The sequence below is a fragment of the Mercurialis annua genome, linkage group LG1-X (genome assembly GCF_937616625.2).
Source record: "Mercurialis annua linkage group LG1-X, ddMerAnnu1.2, whole genome shotgun sequence".
Lineage (NCBI taxonomy): Eukaryota > Viridiplantae > Streptophyta > Magnoliopsida > Malpighiales > Euphorbiaceae > Mercurialis > Mercurialis annua.
In genome coordinates, this window is record NC_065570.1 from 58,081,762 (window position 1) to 58,100,273 (window position 18,512).

General features: G+C 30.1%; 1 protein-coding gene across 1 annotated transcript; it reads left to right on the plus strand.

The window, feature by feature from the left end:
* The first annotated feature begins 2,145 nt into the window (after nt 1–2,145).
* LOC126686784 (protein PHLOEM PROTEIN 2-LIKE A10) lies at nt 2,146–4,061 on the plus strand. The gene has a single exon (XM_050381022.2). It carries the CDS (start codon nt 2,508–2,510, stop codon nt 3,768–3,770), a length of 1,263 nt encoding a protein of 420 aa, XP_050236979.1. The 5' UTR covers nt 2,146–2,507; the 3' UTR covers nt 3,771–4,061.
* Nucleotides 4,062–18,512: the final 14,451 nt, after the last annotated feature.

Consider the following 18,512-nt stretch of genomic DNA (forward strand, 5'->3'; position numbering starts at 1 on the left):
TACTACATTAAAAAAAATATAATTTTAACTACATTTTTAGGGCTGGCATCTCATTTTTCAAAATTAATCGTACAAAATTTATCACATAATTAAAAAAAGAGGGTTACTCTCATTTAAAATATAATTTGAATATTCTACATGTCAATTTCAAATTTTTAATAATTAGCCGATTTAAATGTAAATACGAATATTTTATGTTAACTTTTTTCACAAACCTACAGTTATAAAAAAATTATATTTTCTCTAAATACTGTTAAAAACAAATACCTATTTTTATATTTAATTTTTTAATATTTCGAATCTATTTATATAATATAAAAAATAAATTTTAATATTTTCACTAATTCCAACCTAATTTAAAATATTTTCATATATTCGATTTTCTAATTTTAATATACTCTATTCATTTCTATAAATTTTATACACATTATTCTAATTTCATTTACACATTAATCTAATTTATTTTATAACACATATTTTCAAATTTTTTAACTAAATTTAACTATGATATTAACTAACTACATTTCAAACATTATTTTAGTCTAAATATATTTTAAACATCATTTACATCTAACTACATTCAATAATTAAAAATAACATATCTATATATTTTAAAGACTCACCCGATAATTCCGCCAAAAAATAATATTCCCCGCCAAAAAATAATATCCGCCACGAAAAATAATATTCCCCGCCAAAAAATAATATCCGCCACGAAAAATAATATTCCTTTCCGAAAACCAACTCCGCAAAATCTTGTCGATAATATCTCGATTTAATAATACCCGGATCCGTTCCCCCTATCTCTCTCTACATTTCTTTCTCTCATACCTTTGTTTTTCTAAAATTTATGTGTGAATAAGAGAAAGGGGGAACGGATCCCCCTTATATAGGGGATGCAGACCGCGGAAATCTTCCGCGGTCTGCACCTGCCCAGTCAAAGGGAATTTATTCCCTGTCAGAGGGAATAAATTCCCTCTGTAAACCGCGGAATTGTTCCGCGGTTTACAGTGACGTGTCACTGTAAACCGCGGAACAATTCCGCGGTTTACGCCGACGTGGCTCCACCTGCGTCCAGATGGAGCCACGTCTGCAGACCGCGGAACACTTCCGCGGTTTGCTCTAAGCCGCAGAAATGTTCCGCGGTCTGTGTGATATAAATTAAGAAAAAACGTTAATCTAGGACTAATTTAAGAAATTTTTTTAATTTTATAAATAAAAACGTCATTAACCCCAAAAAACTTCCTGATACTAAAAATCTCCGAAATTCATTAAGATTGGTGACGTGACAGCGATTTCCTTAGTTTTCAGGAAACGACGCTCCATGTGTCCCTACTCCCATGTCAAACATGTGTAAGATATGTCAGCTGATGCTTCGCCAAAACCTAAAATATCCAAAATATCCTAAAATTCAATTAAAAAATAAAAAAATAAAAAAACTCAACACAATCAAATCAAACCCAACCTACTCAACCCCTAACCACCACCCACCGTTCTCCGACCACCGCCACCCACCGACCGCCGCCTCCACTGCCAAATTTTTTTTCCGGACCTTCTTCTTCGAAGGAAGAACAGATCGTTCTTTACGAAGAACAAACTCATCTGTATATGTTTTTTGTGAAGAACAGAGGTCGAAAGGCGGCTGTGAGTGAGTAGCGGTGGCTGGAGAACGGTGGCGGTTAGGGGTTGAGTGGGCTGAGTTTGATTTGATTGGGTTGAGTTGAGTTTTTTTAAATTGAATTTTAGGGTATTTTAGATTTTTGGTGAGGTGTCAGATGACATTTCTTACACATGTCTGACATGGGAGCAGGGACACGTGGGGTGCCGTTTTCTGAGAAACGAGGAAATTGTTGCCACGTCACTGATTTTAATAAATTCCAGCAATTTTTGGTCTCAGAAGGTTTCTTGAGCGCCTTCACAAACATCAGGGGATTTTTGATCGTTTTTAAATATTATGAGATTTCTTGTAAGGGAATCCAAAAGTTAGGGACCAAGAGTGATTATTAGCCAACTAAGACATAGGTTTTAAACGACAACGTTGAGATTTATATTTTGCACTAGTCTAAAACATCTTAGTTGGCACCCGCGGTTGTGGGAAAATAAAAAATCCATATCACAAGATTCAAGGTTGTTATCCAATAAAAAGAAGTGTCTTTACTTGAAACGAGCTTAACCATATTTGTCAGTTAACGATATCGCATCAGCTTCCCCAAACAACCACCCTTTCTATCTCTCTCCCCTCTGTTTGTTTTTTTATGTATTAATTTTGACTGATTTGCGATTAATAACCTCATCTGCTAACATACCCCATACCATTCAATTCCACAATTTAACATCCTCATCTACCACCCCCCCCAACCTAAGCTAAATTTACTCTTTATATTTCCCCATCATCCTTAGCTCTATATTTATCCAATCCACTCATTTCCCTATTTCTCTCCCTAAATTCCAAGCCCTAGGGTTTTCAATTTGTGCTGTAAAACTCGCTCTAGGGTTTGGTTTCGGTCATGGGTTTTGATTTGGTCAATAAGGGTTTTTATTTGCCTCCAAGGAGGAAGAGACTGCTTCTTCTACTTGCTGCGCTCGGTGTTTCTGGTTATGGAGCTTATAAAGTCTACCATTTGCCTGCTGTTGTCAAGAAAAGGAGGAGATTTATGAGACTCGTGGGGGCGCTGATTTCAATTGCTGAATTGCTCTCTGATTCTGCCGACGCAATTGGTATTCTTTCTAGAGATTTTAAACACTTTTTACACTCTGATTCTGATGAAATTCCTAATAGTTTTATTCAAATTTCTAAAATTGCCAAGTCAGATGAATTTTCTGAGTCTTTGACTAGGGTGTCTCAGGCTTTGACTTTTGGGGTTTTGAGAGGTTATAGTAGATTTGAGTCTCAAAATAGCAAGGGTCAGTTAGCTTCAGGTTTAAACAATTCTAGTTTTACTGATAAGGTTATGGATAGGGTTTTCTCTAAGGCGGGTACTGGTTTTGCTTCTGTTGTTGTTGGTAGTTTTGCTAGGAACCTTGTTTTGGGGTTTTATACTGGTCTGGATCAAAGTGGATCTGCTTCGCCGGATTTAAGTAGATGGGTCGGTGTAGTTTGTGATGATCGGAGTAAGCAGCTTATAGGTGATTGTATTGAGAAGTTTGTGAGTACTGCTGTTGCTATTTATCTTGATAAAACAATGCAGATCAATACGTACGATGAGTTGTTTTCTGGGTTGACTAATCCCAAGCATCAGACTAATGTCAAGGATATTGTAGTTTCTGTTTGTAATGGTGCCGTTGAAACACTCATTAAAACGTCTCACCAAGTTTTGACAAGTTCGAATTCAAGCTCAAATGTGAATTCGAATTCCAATGGCTACAAGTGTTCGATTGTTAAACAGGGTGGTGAAGGATTGAATAGGAGTGGAGATGATTTTCTTAAGCAAGAAATGCATTCGAAAGATGCCAATTCGTTCGATGGGGTTCAGAGTGATGGATGGATTGGGAAGGTTTCATCTGCTTGGGCTGTGCCAAGTAATAGGCGGTTTGTGCTTGATGTTACGGGGAGGGTGACCTTTGAAACGATAAGATCTGTTGTAGAATTCTTGATCTGGAAGATACAAGATTGTTTGAAAAGAAGTGTTGATGTGGTTCGTGAAGAGGTTGTAGACAGGGGACTCCAGGTTGTTAGATATTTTGGGGCCAAGTCATCTGTTATCGTTACTCTTTGTCTTGCCCTGTATCTACACATTCTGGGCGGCACCAGAGTTCTTTTAGCTGCTTAAATTTTACAAGCCTGTCCATTCCTCAGGAATCAGACACCTTTATTAAGATAGAGATGTTGAGTATGTATATCTTTCTACCCTTAGTTCAAATGCAGTATTGGTCTCACATTGTTGTTTTGATGTTTGGCTTTAGCTTCAGGAGTTTCTTTCTGTTGTCCCGCGTTGTTGCGATAGTTTCTCGTATATGTAATTGATTTTAATCATTTTTGTTTAAATGTAGAAAATTATCAAGATCCTCTATATTTGCTGTAATGTTGAAATGAAAGCAGGAGTTTTATGTGTTTGGTCTCATTTCATTTACCGGTGTACCCCTATTCCCCTTATAATTGCCGAGTCAAAGAAAGTTAATGCTGTCATATATAGATTAAGAATGCTGACGAACTTTTTATTAAGGAGTAATTCTAGTGATCTGCTATGTGGATTTGCAAGTGTGTGGGCTAATAATTATTTGAGCGCTTCTGTTTATGTATTTATAGTCCAAGATAGGAAGTGTAGCTATTATCTGATTGTTCAGAGTTTTCTGGTGGTTCTTGATTAGCCATCTTTAACCGATGAAGCAAAACATAAATGACATTCCAGACTTCACATTTTAATTGTGAATTCTAAGAATTAGAGGTGTGCTTGGTATGTAAAGTAGGTCTTATTTGATTCGGAGACATATTTTTGCTTTTATTCTTGATTATTTCACTAGCTCCATCCTTTATATATTTTCTTGAAGTTTTGTGAATTAACTGTGGCTGTTGGTCTGACATTAACAGCTGAATTTAGGAGCAATCCTGGTGGAGTTTTCTTCTTTTAATCATATAATTCTCCATTTGCCATAAATTGTTTGCATGGGCTTTGCCTGATATAGGATTTATAAGGAAACGTCTCTGTAGATTTGTTTTCTCTATGGATTAGTATTTGATAGTAGTTGATATGGTGGATGTTGAAAGTATGGCTGTGTAAAAATCTAATCAAACCGAATAATCTAGCTGCATCAAAAAATTCAATTTGGTTTTGTTTGTAATTACCAAAAAAAAATTATTGTTTCGGTTCAGGTTGGTTAGTGAATAAAAAAATTAATTTATTCTTAATGCAAACCGAACTATTGATTTAAAATAAAAAAAATTGAAAAATGAAAACAAAAATTTCAGTCCAAATTTGAATGAAATGTACATTCTTAGTGGGAAGGCATGACTAATCTTTCAGGGACATAACCAGAATATTGATTCTCTTTCGTTACGACAGAAGATCAAAGATTTGTTCAAATTGGCCATGATTAATCTCAAAACTTTTATATATTCAGAGAAAATAGAGCGGATTTGGGTTGTTTGGTGTCAAACATTTGAGAACTCTTATGATATTTTTATTCTCGCAGATATACCTCAATGGACAATGGTAGAGACGTTTGGTACATCAATTTTATGATTTATATATTATCTCATTGTAATTTTAGAAAAAGATAAATAACTTATGCACCGTTTGGATTGAGGGATTTTGGAGGAGCAAAATCATTAATCCATAGATTTCATGAAAATCCATCGTTTGGTGAAAAACAATAGCATGAGAATCCATGTATTGTAACAATTTCTCATCCTCTAAAATTCATCGTTTATTTTTTGAATTACTAAACACCGCTCCTTTTTTATTAGGTACCGCCCTTTTTTTAACCAAAATACCCTACCTGTTTCTAATTCTAAAACTCATATTCAAATCCTCTCAACTCACATTCAAACACGAACAACGAATCACAAAAATTTCGAGTGAAAATGTCGGAATCTAAACGAGAAAGAAACAAAAATTCTCTGGTAAGTTTTCGTTTAATTTTTTTAATTTTTTTTAATTTTTTTAATCGGGGACGTTCCCGGAGGTGATACGTTTCCCGAAAACTTTACGGGGAGACGCAATTTTGGGGACGTCTTCCCCTCCCCCTTCTGGGGAGACGTTTCCTGGGAGATAAAGCCAAACGAGCTATTGAAGAAGGTGGATCATCTTACAAGGACACAGAGGTTTTGATTCAGAATCTCAAATCACTCGGGGAAAATTGAGACTTCCCAGAAGGGGGAGGGGGAGACGTCCCCAAAATTGCGTCTCCCCTATAACCGGGGACATCCCCGGTTAAAAAAATTCAAAAGAAATTATGTTGACAAAATTTTCGGAATTTTAATATACGTTCATTATAGCTAGGTGGAATCGTAATCAGAATCGGCCATTGCAATTTTAGAATTGAAATGAGGTTGAGAGAAAAAAAATTTATGTTTTCATTAAAAGGACAAGAAGGTAATTAAAAGGGGCGGTACCTAGTAAAAAGGAGCGGTATATATTAAAACCCTTTAGTTTCCCATCTCCTAGGTGGGAAAGTTGAAATCCATCATTTTTAATGAATGATAGGTTGTATTACAATTTAAATATTTCAAATTTATCCTTATAAATTCATGGATTTTGTAATTAATTCAAAAAGTGGAATTCATAAATCTATTGATTTACATTAAAATCCATCGATATAATAAAATACATGGATTTCAAAACCTCTCAATCCAAACGGTGCCTTAATATATTCAACATTATTGTGCAATTGATAAATATACCATGAATGTAAAACTATAGCAGTTTGCTACATTAATTTTAGGGTTAATGCCTTATAAATCCTTGACCTTTTACTCCCTTTTTAATTCTATCATGACGTTGAAAAGTGATCAATTTTATCCTATTTCATATTTTCTCGTTTCAATTGTACCCAATTTTTTAATTGTTGACATTTTTTTTACTTTGAGGATGAAATCATTCAAATAACTAAGTTTAAGGATAAAATTATCATTCTTTTCCACTCAAAAAGTAGAAATAAGTCCTTCATCTTTAAAAACTAACAAAAAAATCATAATCAAATTAAAACTAATTTAATTTTCAATTAATTTAACTAAATCTAAATAAATTTAATACATATATAATTAAATTTTTAAATAAAAATATTCAAACTCATCCCGACGTTTAAACGCCTTCGTCCACCCCGCAACCGTTCAACTCCGACTCCTAAACTAACCCCGAAACCAAAGAAACCGACCCGCCTTCTCCATGGAAGACGGGTCGGTTTCATGTCGTTTCTGGGTCGGTTTCGGGGTCGGAGTTGGGCGGTTACGGGGTGATCGGAGGCGTTTAAACGTTGGGATGAGTTTGACGTTTTTTATTTTAAAAATTAATTGTGTATGTATTAAATTTATTTAAACTAATTAATAATATACAGAGAAGACGAACCGGTTATGGGTGTGAGGTGGGCGATTCTGGAGTCAAAAAAGGGCTAGATTGTGGTCGGAGGCGGTTGTAGTGTCGGAAATATTCATAAAAAGTTACTGGCATTATGTTATATTAAATTAAAAATTATTATTATTATTTAATTTTATGGGGAGAATAACATTTTGTCTATTTATAATATTAAATGCTATTTAAAATATATGTTAAATACGAAGAACGTTTTTGAATGTTTTTCAAATCAAAAAAGGTCAATTCAATGTTTAAGGGTACAATTGAAACAAGAAAGCGCGAATTTAGATAAAATTGACCATTTTCAACGTCGGACTAAAATTGATCAATTAAAAAGGACAAAAAGTATAATTGATAACAATAAAATATATTTGTCTTAACTTATTTTAATGAGGAAGGTGTCTCTGTGGATGATCCTTCAATGGTGGCTCCTGCGATGCAAGACCACCGAGATCAATAATCACCTAGTATGGAACGTTCATAGATTAAGCTCTTCTAAAACGTTCCGGAAGCTGTGCGAGCATGTTAATAAAATTAAGTCTAATCTTTTTCGGGTGACCCGCTTGGTGGTTAGAAAAGCCCTAGTCGATGACTGTATTTTTACAGCTCTCACCATCTCTTTTAGAATAGTTCACTCAATGTGTTGAGAAATCGTTCATCTGTAATTTTTATTATCATTATTGAAAATTTTAGCCTTTAAAAAAAACTTATTTTAATGATAAATTAGTCCGTTATTGAATACAAACTCAGGCAAAAATTAAGAAATAATCTATCCAAAATTTTATAACAAAATATTATTATTAATTTTTATGAGATTTTCATCAAATGTGATTTATTTTGTCATAAAAATAACTTAAAATATTGAATTTATTTTATTTTTATAAATTAGATATCATGTCTCATTTGTTTTCTACTTGGAGAAAACTATTCGACCAAATTGATAGTATAATTTATTTCATGGTATATTTATTAAATTCATCATAATTGTGGATATATTAATTTATTTGTCAAAAGCTATATTATTGGATAGCTTAATCTTACCTTATTTATTTGTTCTTCATTTTTATCAAACAATAATTATATATAAAAAAGATACACATAAAACTAGTAATTTATGTTATTATCAAAAGATGAAATTTGATGACATTATCGAATGTAGTGCATCAACAAAACAGTGAGAATAGCCATCTTCAAGGATTCAGTTTCTGTGTATAGATGTAATCAGTATGAGCCGCTTCAGTTTTGCTCTTCAAGCATGCCTCTTCGTCTTGTCCTAGGCAATTTTTGTCTTTAGCTTCAGCCTTGTCTGCGCTAATCTCCTACACACCGTACAGATTAAAACAAAGTTAATTGTACATGGAGTTAATTCTAATGGCACTAATCTTACAAAATCTAAATTTAGTTAAAATTGTGAATGAAACAAAAATCATCTTAAAAGAAAAAGACATATTATAAAGGCTTCATGTCTTAAAATACCAAACATCTACGTTTGAAGTCAATTATATATAATCAAATATTTCAAAATCACCTCATTTGACCCGTTTTGAAAGTTTGTGTGTTTAACTATAGCCAATTTCAAAAATAATCAAATTTTTTGTCAACGTGTTAGCCATTTGAAGAATCTAATTTGACAAAAGATTTAATTATTTTCAAAATTGGCTATAATTGACACACAAACTCCCACACGGGCTAAATAGAGTGATTTTAAAAAAATTGGTTATACCATAATTGATTCCAAAAGCAAATGTTTATTATTTTTAAGACATTAAACCTATTATAAATTGAAGGGTTATTAGTAAAACAATATGAACTTTAGTATACTTTTTAATTACAGTGCAAATATTAAATTTTAGAAATGAAGAACAGTCTTTATTTTATAATACGGAACACCGAGTAATTTTTTGATAAAAAAATGTTAATATGAACATCACAATATATACAGTTATAGCGTCCACATTAGCAATTTTATCAAAATATTGATCGGTGTTCCAAATTTAAAAAAAATTAATAATTTATCTTTGAAATCAATAGGATTTAAAGCTCGTGTGGTAATGCAAAACACAGTAAAAACTCATAAGTTTGCGTTTAATCCTCAATTGAGTCAACAAAACCCAAAAAAATGTGTATATGCATGACAAAATGTATGAATTTAATCAATTGGTACATAATGAAATTAGAAAGAATAATATTGTTTTAGATATCTTACAGGACCAGTGCTGTCTGGAATAGAACGACTGGCATTAGTAACCACAAAGGTGAGAACTAGGGTTAGGGTAAAAAAGATGCTGAGCTTAGACATGTTTTTGTTTTTTTAAATACAGAAAAGAAGATAATGCCCTAATTTAAATTAGAATGTAATTAAAGGGGTTGATTAAATAGTATCAAAGACATGCATGTGGATATGGATTTTGTTGGTAGAGCAGATATTGCATACCAAACTGGCCATTCAAATAAAAGGAAAATACAGCCATGCATTTACCTATTTTTGGAGTTGATGATAAATTTTGGGATTCGGGCCGGGGATTCATCCAATTCTATGTTTGGATTTCTTTTTCTATTCTCTTAATTAGTAAATTAAAATCACCAATTTGGTTAATTATAATTAACTATGGTTAAATTAAACAATTTTGACCTTTTCTTCTTATTTATTACACAATAAAATTGTTGGCTTCAAATCCTCCCACGGTACTAGTTGAGGCCTAATGTTTTAAAAAAACCCTGACTTTTTAGCCGCTTTTCGATCCTATCCTGACGTTAAAAACTGGACATTTTTATCCTATTTTATATTGTGTTTCAATTGTACCCTGAAATAACCAATGAGCTATAACTCAAACGATATAAGCGCTCAGCAACAAACTACTAGATCGTGGTTTCGATTTCTCCCGCAAGCGCTCCCTCTTCCTCAATTATAAAAAAAATATACTCTGAAATATTAAATTGACGTCTTTTTCATTTGGAATTAAAAACATTCTCCATGTTTAGCATATAATAATTATATATAATTATAATTTATTTAGATTTAGTTAATTAATTTTAATTTAATTATAGTTTTTAGTTAGTTTTTTAAAATAAAAGACTTATTTGTATTTTTTAAAATAAAAATGAAATTACTTTTATCTTTATACTTACTTAACTGAATGATTTCATCATTTAAATTAAAAAAATTAAAAAATTGGGATACAATTGAAACGATAAAATGCGAAATAGGATAAAGTTGACCAGTTTTCAACGTCAGAGTAGGATCGAAAATGGCCTAAAAAGTCGGTTTTAAGATATTAGGCCTATCTTAAAAACTTCTCAATTTTGGAAATAGAAACTTCCTGAAGTTAGATTAGTTAAAATGTATGATCATAAGAACAACCTATCTTATGAACCTAAAATTCATGTGAACTCCAATACATTTCAGTGATTAGATTCATGTATAACCTGCAGAACTGTAAAAATGAGAGAGTTTCAGAATTTTTGTTAAGCAATCTAAAATTTAAGTTAGTAATTTTTATAAAAGAAAATAATATTATGAAAAAAGTATCTTGAATTGTAGATAATTAATCAATAGTTTTTTAATTGAGATAGAATGTCGTCAATATTGGCATCAGAGTAGTTCTTGATTTGTAATAGATTTATATTTTCAATTTTTGGAGGATCGGGTCACTATTTATTTTAATATAGGGACTCATATTGTAAATTTTCAATAATTTCCTTAGAGGGGCTGGGCCTCTTTAGAATTGTCATTGAGTGTATTTTTATGGGCCGAGAATTGCATCTAATTTCTTAACAATATTAGCCTAGACATAGAGTATTGTTTTGAGAAAATTACAGAATTGGGCCAAAACCGGGCCTTTTTTACATTTTTGCTAAGGGTGTCCAATTCTTTCACCTATGCTAACTTTTCTTTTACATTAAATGTCACTAAACGGTAAAATATTACATCTTATGCTAACTTTTGTATTTCCTTTATCTGACTAACCTCCATCCCTTCCACATAGCTTTTGTATTTCCTTTCTTATTACTGTTTTTGCCACTAAATTTAACTCCGGTTTCACAAACACCTTACCACCGGGTTGGGACCGGCCTGAGATTAACGTCGGAGAAGCTTCTACGTTCGGGCCAAACACCAGTGTCGAATAACCCGATAATGACGTCGGATCCGTAGTCGGATTCGGACCATAAACCGCGTTGGTTCCGTAGCCCAAGGAACTGGGGAGAGCGAGTGGTGTGGAGTTGGCGCCGGCGGTCCTCAAGGACAGTGAGAATGGAGGGGTTCTGGCGGAGGATAGAGGTGTGGCTTGGAGTTACTGAAGCGGAGAAGCCGTGGAAAACGGTGTCGTATGTATGGAGAATTTGGAAGGGGTCAACGAATAGTGGAAAACGGTGTCGTATCTAATGACACTATATGGTAATTTATTTTTGTTCAGAGAAACTAGTCAACTGACCAAAGCTGAGCTGACCAACCAGCCAAAGGCAGCTCTAACTCTCTTCTCAACAACTCAACCTTTCTTCCATTAATGGGAGCTAAATCGATCAAAAAACGATCCAATACAATTAGGTCAATCCCCAAATCACAGAGTCCCATGCCATCTCCTTCCAAATTCACTCTCAAAAAATTGCCACTGTTCGTTTTATTCTTCATGGCTCTCAGTATCATCGCTCTCTTAGGCATTTCTCCAATTATGTTGGCCAGTTTAGGGTTTGCTAATCAATCACCTAATATTTATGTGTATTTTAATTAATAATTAAGTGGGACAAGCATTAAATGGGGTAGTTCCTATGTGTGAAAGAAAAGAGATAAGGAGGGAAATGGAAATAAAAGAGAATGTTACTTTTGTGTATTTTGATTAATAATATGTTATGTATTATTTATGTATTCGAGATGTATTATGTATTTATAATATTTAAAAGATGTATTGTTTTTTATTTTTCGTGCATTATGTGATAACTATTATAATATTGTTTGCTAACATCTCTCATTTATTTTTTAATTGTAATTTAAGATTTCAACAATGTCTTTAGCGAGAAGTTTAGTATACCGTTATACATCTCAAATGCATATCAGATACATATGTTATACATATCAAATACATGTCAGAAACAGCTCAAATACATTCACTTTAAAATATATATATTAATTCATTAAACGTGTTTGACATGTTTTTTTTAGTTTATTTGCTACATTAATTTTTAATATATAATTTATACATGATAGATATATCCTTATTAGTATACGCGTCATCTCGTCAATGGTGGTACCTCAATGCCTTCGAGATATATTTTCGATACATATTTGATACATTTCGGATACATAATCAATAAATATCAGAAACAACTTAAAGAATATATATATATATATATATATATATATATGTCTTTTAGATGTATTTGTTAGATACATTTTTCATATACAATTAAAACATGATAAATATATCCTTAATACGTATCATTGATAAATGTTTTATACAATTTATAGAGCATGTGGCATATTTTTATTTTAATATATGTTATAGATACATTTCAACTACCCGTAAATTATATATTTAATGTGTTAAATATACAACTCACATACAAATACTATACATATACGATACATATCTTATTTATATCAGAAATAGTTTAGACGCATAATAAGAAATTTTTGCAAATAAAGAGAAAAATATATTTTCATGGTAATGAAGTGGACAATATTGTTATTAGTTCTTTTTTTTTTGTGTATATATCATGTATATTAAAGATATTTATATCGATTAACATATAAAAATGTTATTGATGCGTGAATTTCAATTAAATTATGTGATACATATTGGATACATCAATGATTACATTATAGATACATCACCTGATACGTCATAGATGTACCACCGGTACATTATAGATACATTATTGATACATCATAAATACATCAATAATACATTACCGATGAATTTTTGATACATCGTCGATACATCAATCGATTTTTAAACTAGTGGAGTAGCCCATACAAGTGATAATTATATGTTAACTTTAGTTCATCTTTGATCACAAGTCAATTTAATTATTATGCTCGAGATAGTGTTAGAAAATGAGAACATGAGTAAAGCATTCCCTCTTATGATACATTGCAGACTAAATTTTTTTTAAACTGTAATTTTATTATAATAAATGTTAAGTTATGATACATTATAGATACATGTTTGATGTATAATTTATACATTGTAATTTTTATATTAAAATTGATGGATTATTCTAAGAGGCTATTGATATTATTTAATGCGTGAGTTTTAATTAAAATATGTGATACATATATCCTTTAATTTTAAATATATTATACATACACCTTCGAGACACATAAATAATACATATTAATAATATATTTATTTATTTATTTATTTATTTTTATTAAAGAAAAATGAAAAAATAATAATCAAATATGTCCTTGATACATATCTGATACATAACAGATACATAAATGATACATGTTTGAATAGTTTTGACAAACTGATGCGTGATTGGTGCACAGCTCTGATGCGCGTGGCAGACACATGTCAGACGCGTTTCTGACGCGTTTTTGACCTATTCTGACGCGTTTTTGACTTTTTTTGACTTATTTTTTGTGTGCCATGTGTTGCATCCTCATTGGGAAGGTATTAAATGTAAAATTTCAGCTTTTTGAGGTGCTCATGTAATATTTTAACAAATTTAGCATTTTTGTTATTTTCTTTCATTTTTTGAATATTTTTGTTATCTTCTCTATTGTTTTTGTAATTAATTTTTAACTTTTATATTTATTGAAAACTTTTATTTTGGCAACATACAGTTATTATTATTATTATTATTATTATTATTATTATTATTATTATTATTATTATTATTATTATTATTAACAAACTTTTTAAAAGAGTTTAACTCCTTATTTTAGAGAGTTTAGTGTTAAAATAAAAAACCAATAAATTCTCTATAATACAAATTTTAAATATAGAGTGAATTTGACTCCTATATGTGGAAAGCCAAACTCACTCTCTATTTCTTATCTCCTTAACATAATTTCAAATTTAAAACACATAAATTATCTTTTTATTTTTTTTAGAAATATTTTTTGATTTTTTTCTCAGCAAAAAATATGTAAAAAATAAAATTATAACAAAAAAAATATATATAATAATTAAATATGTTAATTTTTGTTAAAAAATATAATAAGATGCTATATTTTAAAGAGTAAGAAAAAAAGATATTCTTTACTTTTAAAAATATACTATTTATAGTAAACAATATAATTAGAGATGCTCTAACAAGTTCAACCAATAACATTTGAGTTACTTTATATCTATAATCTATTGAAGCAGTATATAAATTGCATGAACAAAGTCGTTAATATGGAAAAGAAAAGTTCCCCCTCTTTCTTTTTAATGCACGCGCACATATCAATAATTAATTTGACAAATCAAGGTGTTTCTATTAAAATTAAAATTGCTCAAAATCCAAGAGGCCAAAAAAATTAAAGAGATGTTGAAGTTACAGAAATTTGCAGCCAAAAATCTCCAATTGCCGATAGCTCTGGATCTCCAATTTTAACATGTATAATGACAATTTATTAAAATGACAGCTTTTTTATGAAAGTAGGGAAATTGGAAAACCTGAGCAATTGAGAATAAGTGAGCATCTAATAGTATTTGAAAAAACGCTATAAAAATAGAAGAAGACAACGATTAGAACCTCCAGTAAAATCAACCAAAAATTCAGAAACTCTCAGGAGAAAAGCAATGTCACAATCATTATTTATGTGAATTCATGTACTGTAATTTACGTTTTCTTATTTCAATCTTATATTTTCGACATTATTTTCAATCGCAATTTCAATTACTGTGTGAAGTTTAGATTTTCAATTACAGAAGCTCTTTTTCAAATTTAAATGCTCTATATAGATTTATTTAAGAACTCTTGAGGTTTTTTTAGTCCTTTAAAAACCGGTATAATCGATTGATTTTATTTTAAAATTTCTAATTTTAGGTATAACCTCTGACACTCTCACACGCAAAGACCATTACCATTTTCTAAAAATTCATAGGTCACACAAGGTAATTACATTTTTGGTGAGTGGATACGCAAAGTGTCGGTGCGAATTAGGCATAACGATGAATTGATAGCATATGTTTTGGATGCATTTTGATGAATAGATATGCAATCCCTTGCAACTGAAATTAACCTATACTTTTGGTATTTGATATGCCAATGTTTAAATAATTTTAAAATGGTTTTATATGACTGTTTTGATAATGCACACAAGGTGATCGATAAAATGTCGCAATAAACGTTTCAAATACTACCTTATGTAAATGTTGTTTATAATGAAAGAAGTGTTAATTTGAATATATATGAGTATTTGATTTTGGTAAATCTTTTATCTTTTATTATATTAGTTATTCGTTTATGAATGTATTATACCTTTCGGTAATTTTGGCAGTCAAATGTTTTGGAAAATGGCTTGTGAAAGTGTTTAATTTGACGAATATTTTGAGATTGGTTTTTTTGCCAAATTGTGATTTAGCTTTGTGATCAAATAATTTGTGATTTATGTTTGTGATATGTCTACTCTATAATGATATATGTGAGAGGTGCTAAGTTTGTGATATGCACCTGATTATGTATTGAAATTGTTATATGCATATGGGAGATATTGTTTCTGTGTCTATGCGCATTTTGAAACAATGCACTTGATTGATAGTCGGTGTAGGGAGAAGGGTCGAGCCGTACTAATGATAGGAAAGGATTAGCCGTTAAGTGTGCATATATATAAAGGTTTGGTTAGGCTGTAAGCCAATGTTGTGCTCCTGGTTACATATCTAGGGTTCAGTGGATTATTACAGGTACAAATATCATGATGAATATTGAATTTTTGATATTTTTTTCGTAATAAATTTTAAAGGTGATATGCTTTATTATCGATGAATATTTTATCCATATGTTTTGATGACTCTTTTAAAGGTTTATAAAAGTTTAATGATGTTGGTATTTGAAGTTTATATTTTAAATTAAAAGAAATAATTTTTTATACTTGGTATATTTATTCACTGAGTTTTTGAACACTACTTCATTTCAATTAGCAAGGGATAGTATAGTAGGAAGTGGTTATTGTAAAATTTTGGGACTCTCTCTCTAAAAAAAAGCTCTCCCTTCTCTCTAAAACCTTTTCTTCATTTTAATCTTGTAGAGGGTGGGAGAAGGTGATTTCCGATCTTAATCGGAAAATCATCTTCTCTCCGCCCAACTTATTACTATTTCTACGGCTTTCTTTATATTTATGTCTTTTTAGATTTACAAATTTTTTTTAGATCTAGAATTTTATTAAGACTTGTTGAAGTTTTTGTTGAATGTTCTTGATGATTGAAGGTGTTGTGAGGTAAAAAAATTATCTTTTTGAAGATGAAGATCGGAAAACATGATTTTTTAAGAGATCTAGCTTTCAAGAATCAAGCGGCTTCAAGATCGTATTTTCAATATTTATGTATTTGGGTAACCTTTTGATGGTTGGAAAAGCCCTATTCGATGACTGTATCAAACAGCTCTCATCATTATTCTAGATTAGCTCTTCAATTTGTTGAAGAACTATTCATTTATGTAATTTTCATTTTATCAATGGAAGTTTTTAGCCTTTGAAAAAAAAAAAAAATTTGGAGTGCTATAGTTCAAGGATAATAAAGTTGGCTACACTTCGTTAGAGTGTCGTTTTGTATTTTGTACTATGTATTTTATATACATACAATATTTGTCTATTATATACTCTTTCTACATTTGTAATTTTTTTGTATAATAATAAATAGTTTCAATATGAAAATAGTAGTTTCAAGAAATTTTTAAATTTTATAATATGCTTACATAAGTAAATAAAATTATTTTTAAATTTTTGTTTTATAAAAAAATAAGGCTAATAGGTTGAAAAAACCCTGACCTTTCTTTTAATTTTCAATTCCACCCTGACGTTGCAATTTTTTTTAATTTTACCCTATTTCGCATTTTTGTTTTCAATTGCACCCTGAGATAAAAAAATTAAATAATTTTCTTATCATAAGGATTAAAATATATAAAACAAATATATTGAAGGATCATTTCATACTTTTTTTCATATGAAAAAAATTCAATTAATCCTTAAACTTAAGAAAGTTTCAAATAAATCTATAATAAAATCTTAATTATAATTCATTATTAATTTTTAATACACCTCACTCCGCTTTCATCGGACCTACCATCACCGGACCAATCGGCCGAACTCCGCTTATCACCTACAATCAGAAACCACCGGAAAGCCATAATCTCAATAAAATAAAAATAAATAAATTAAATTTAAATAAATTAATTATAATTTTTTTTTAAATTTTGAGAGGAGCAGCTGCTCCTCCTCCCAATTGTTTTTTTAAAAAAATTAATTAATTAATTTAAATTAAATTTATTTATTTTTATTTTATTGAAAAGATGGCTTTTTAGTATAATTCATAACTTTAAAAAGTATTTAGATTTTTTGATAAATATAAAGGATCTATTTTAAATATTAGCCAAATAAAAAGAGTTCAATTGAATGCCTCAGGATGCAATTGAAAACTAAAAATGCAAAATAGGGTAAAATTGAAAAAATTGCAACGTCGGGGTAGAATTGAAAATCAAAACAAAGGTCAGGATTTTTTCAGCCTATTAGCCAAAAAATAATAATGATTCAAAACAAGTTAATTTTAATAAATATTTACTAAAATCTATTTTGTGTTCAGTTAGACGAGGTGTGACACTTAATATATATGAAAATGAAAAAGTACAAACTAAATGGAATGAAGGTGACATTCTTTTTAACACATCTAAAAGTATAAAATGTGACAAACAAAATGACACGGTGAAGTATATAAAATTTAATTTCTACATTTACACAAGATTTGATAATTTAAAATATTTTTGATTTTTTGTAAAACAATCTAAAATTTTCATATACATTTATCATAATTTAATAATTACGCTGGAAACCTAACCAAATTTTTCCAATCAACTTAGTTGTTTCTAGTTGAATTTTTATATTAACCCCTTAGTTAACAAAACTCATTTTGTTAAAAATTTAATTTATAATATGAAAAAGTTAAAAAGAACGATAAAACTATTAATTTTAAATTATTTATCATTGAGTAGTTGAGAGAAAAAGAAGAAGCAGAATTGAAAATTAAATTAGATAAAAAAGGCAAATAGGTATTATACCGAGATGAAAAAAATAGTATAATTGAATTGATTGAAAAAATTGGATAAATTTGCAACGACGTTACTAAATTGGAATAGATCTGCAATTTTCGAAAGTTTTAGATAAATTTATAAAAGTAAAAAAAATAGTACCAAAAAACTAATTTTTTTTCCGACTTTTTGAAAATCTATCCAAACCTTTCAAACATTGTGAATTTATTGCAATTTGGGCAGCTCGTTGGAAATCTATCAAAAAATTAAAATTAATTTAATTTTGCTTATGTAGCAATGAATGTGTATTTTTAGAAAATTGGAAAGAATAAG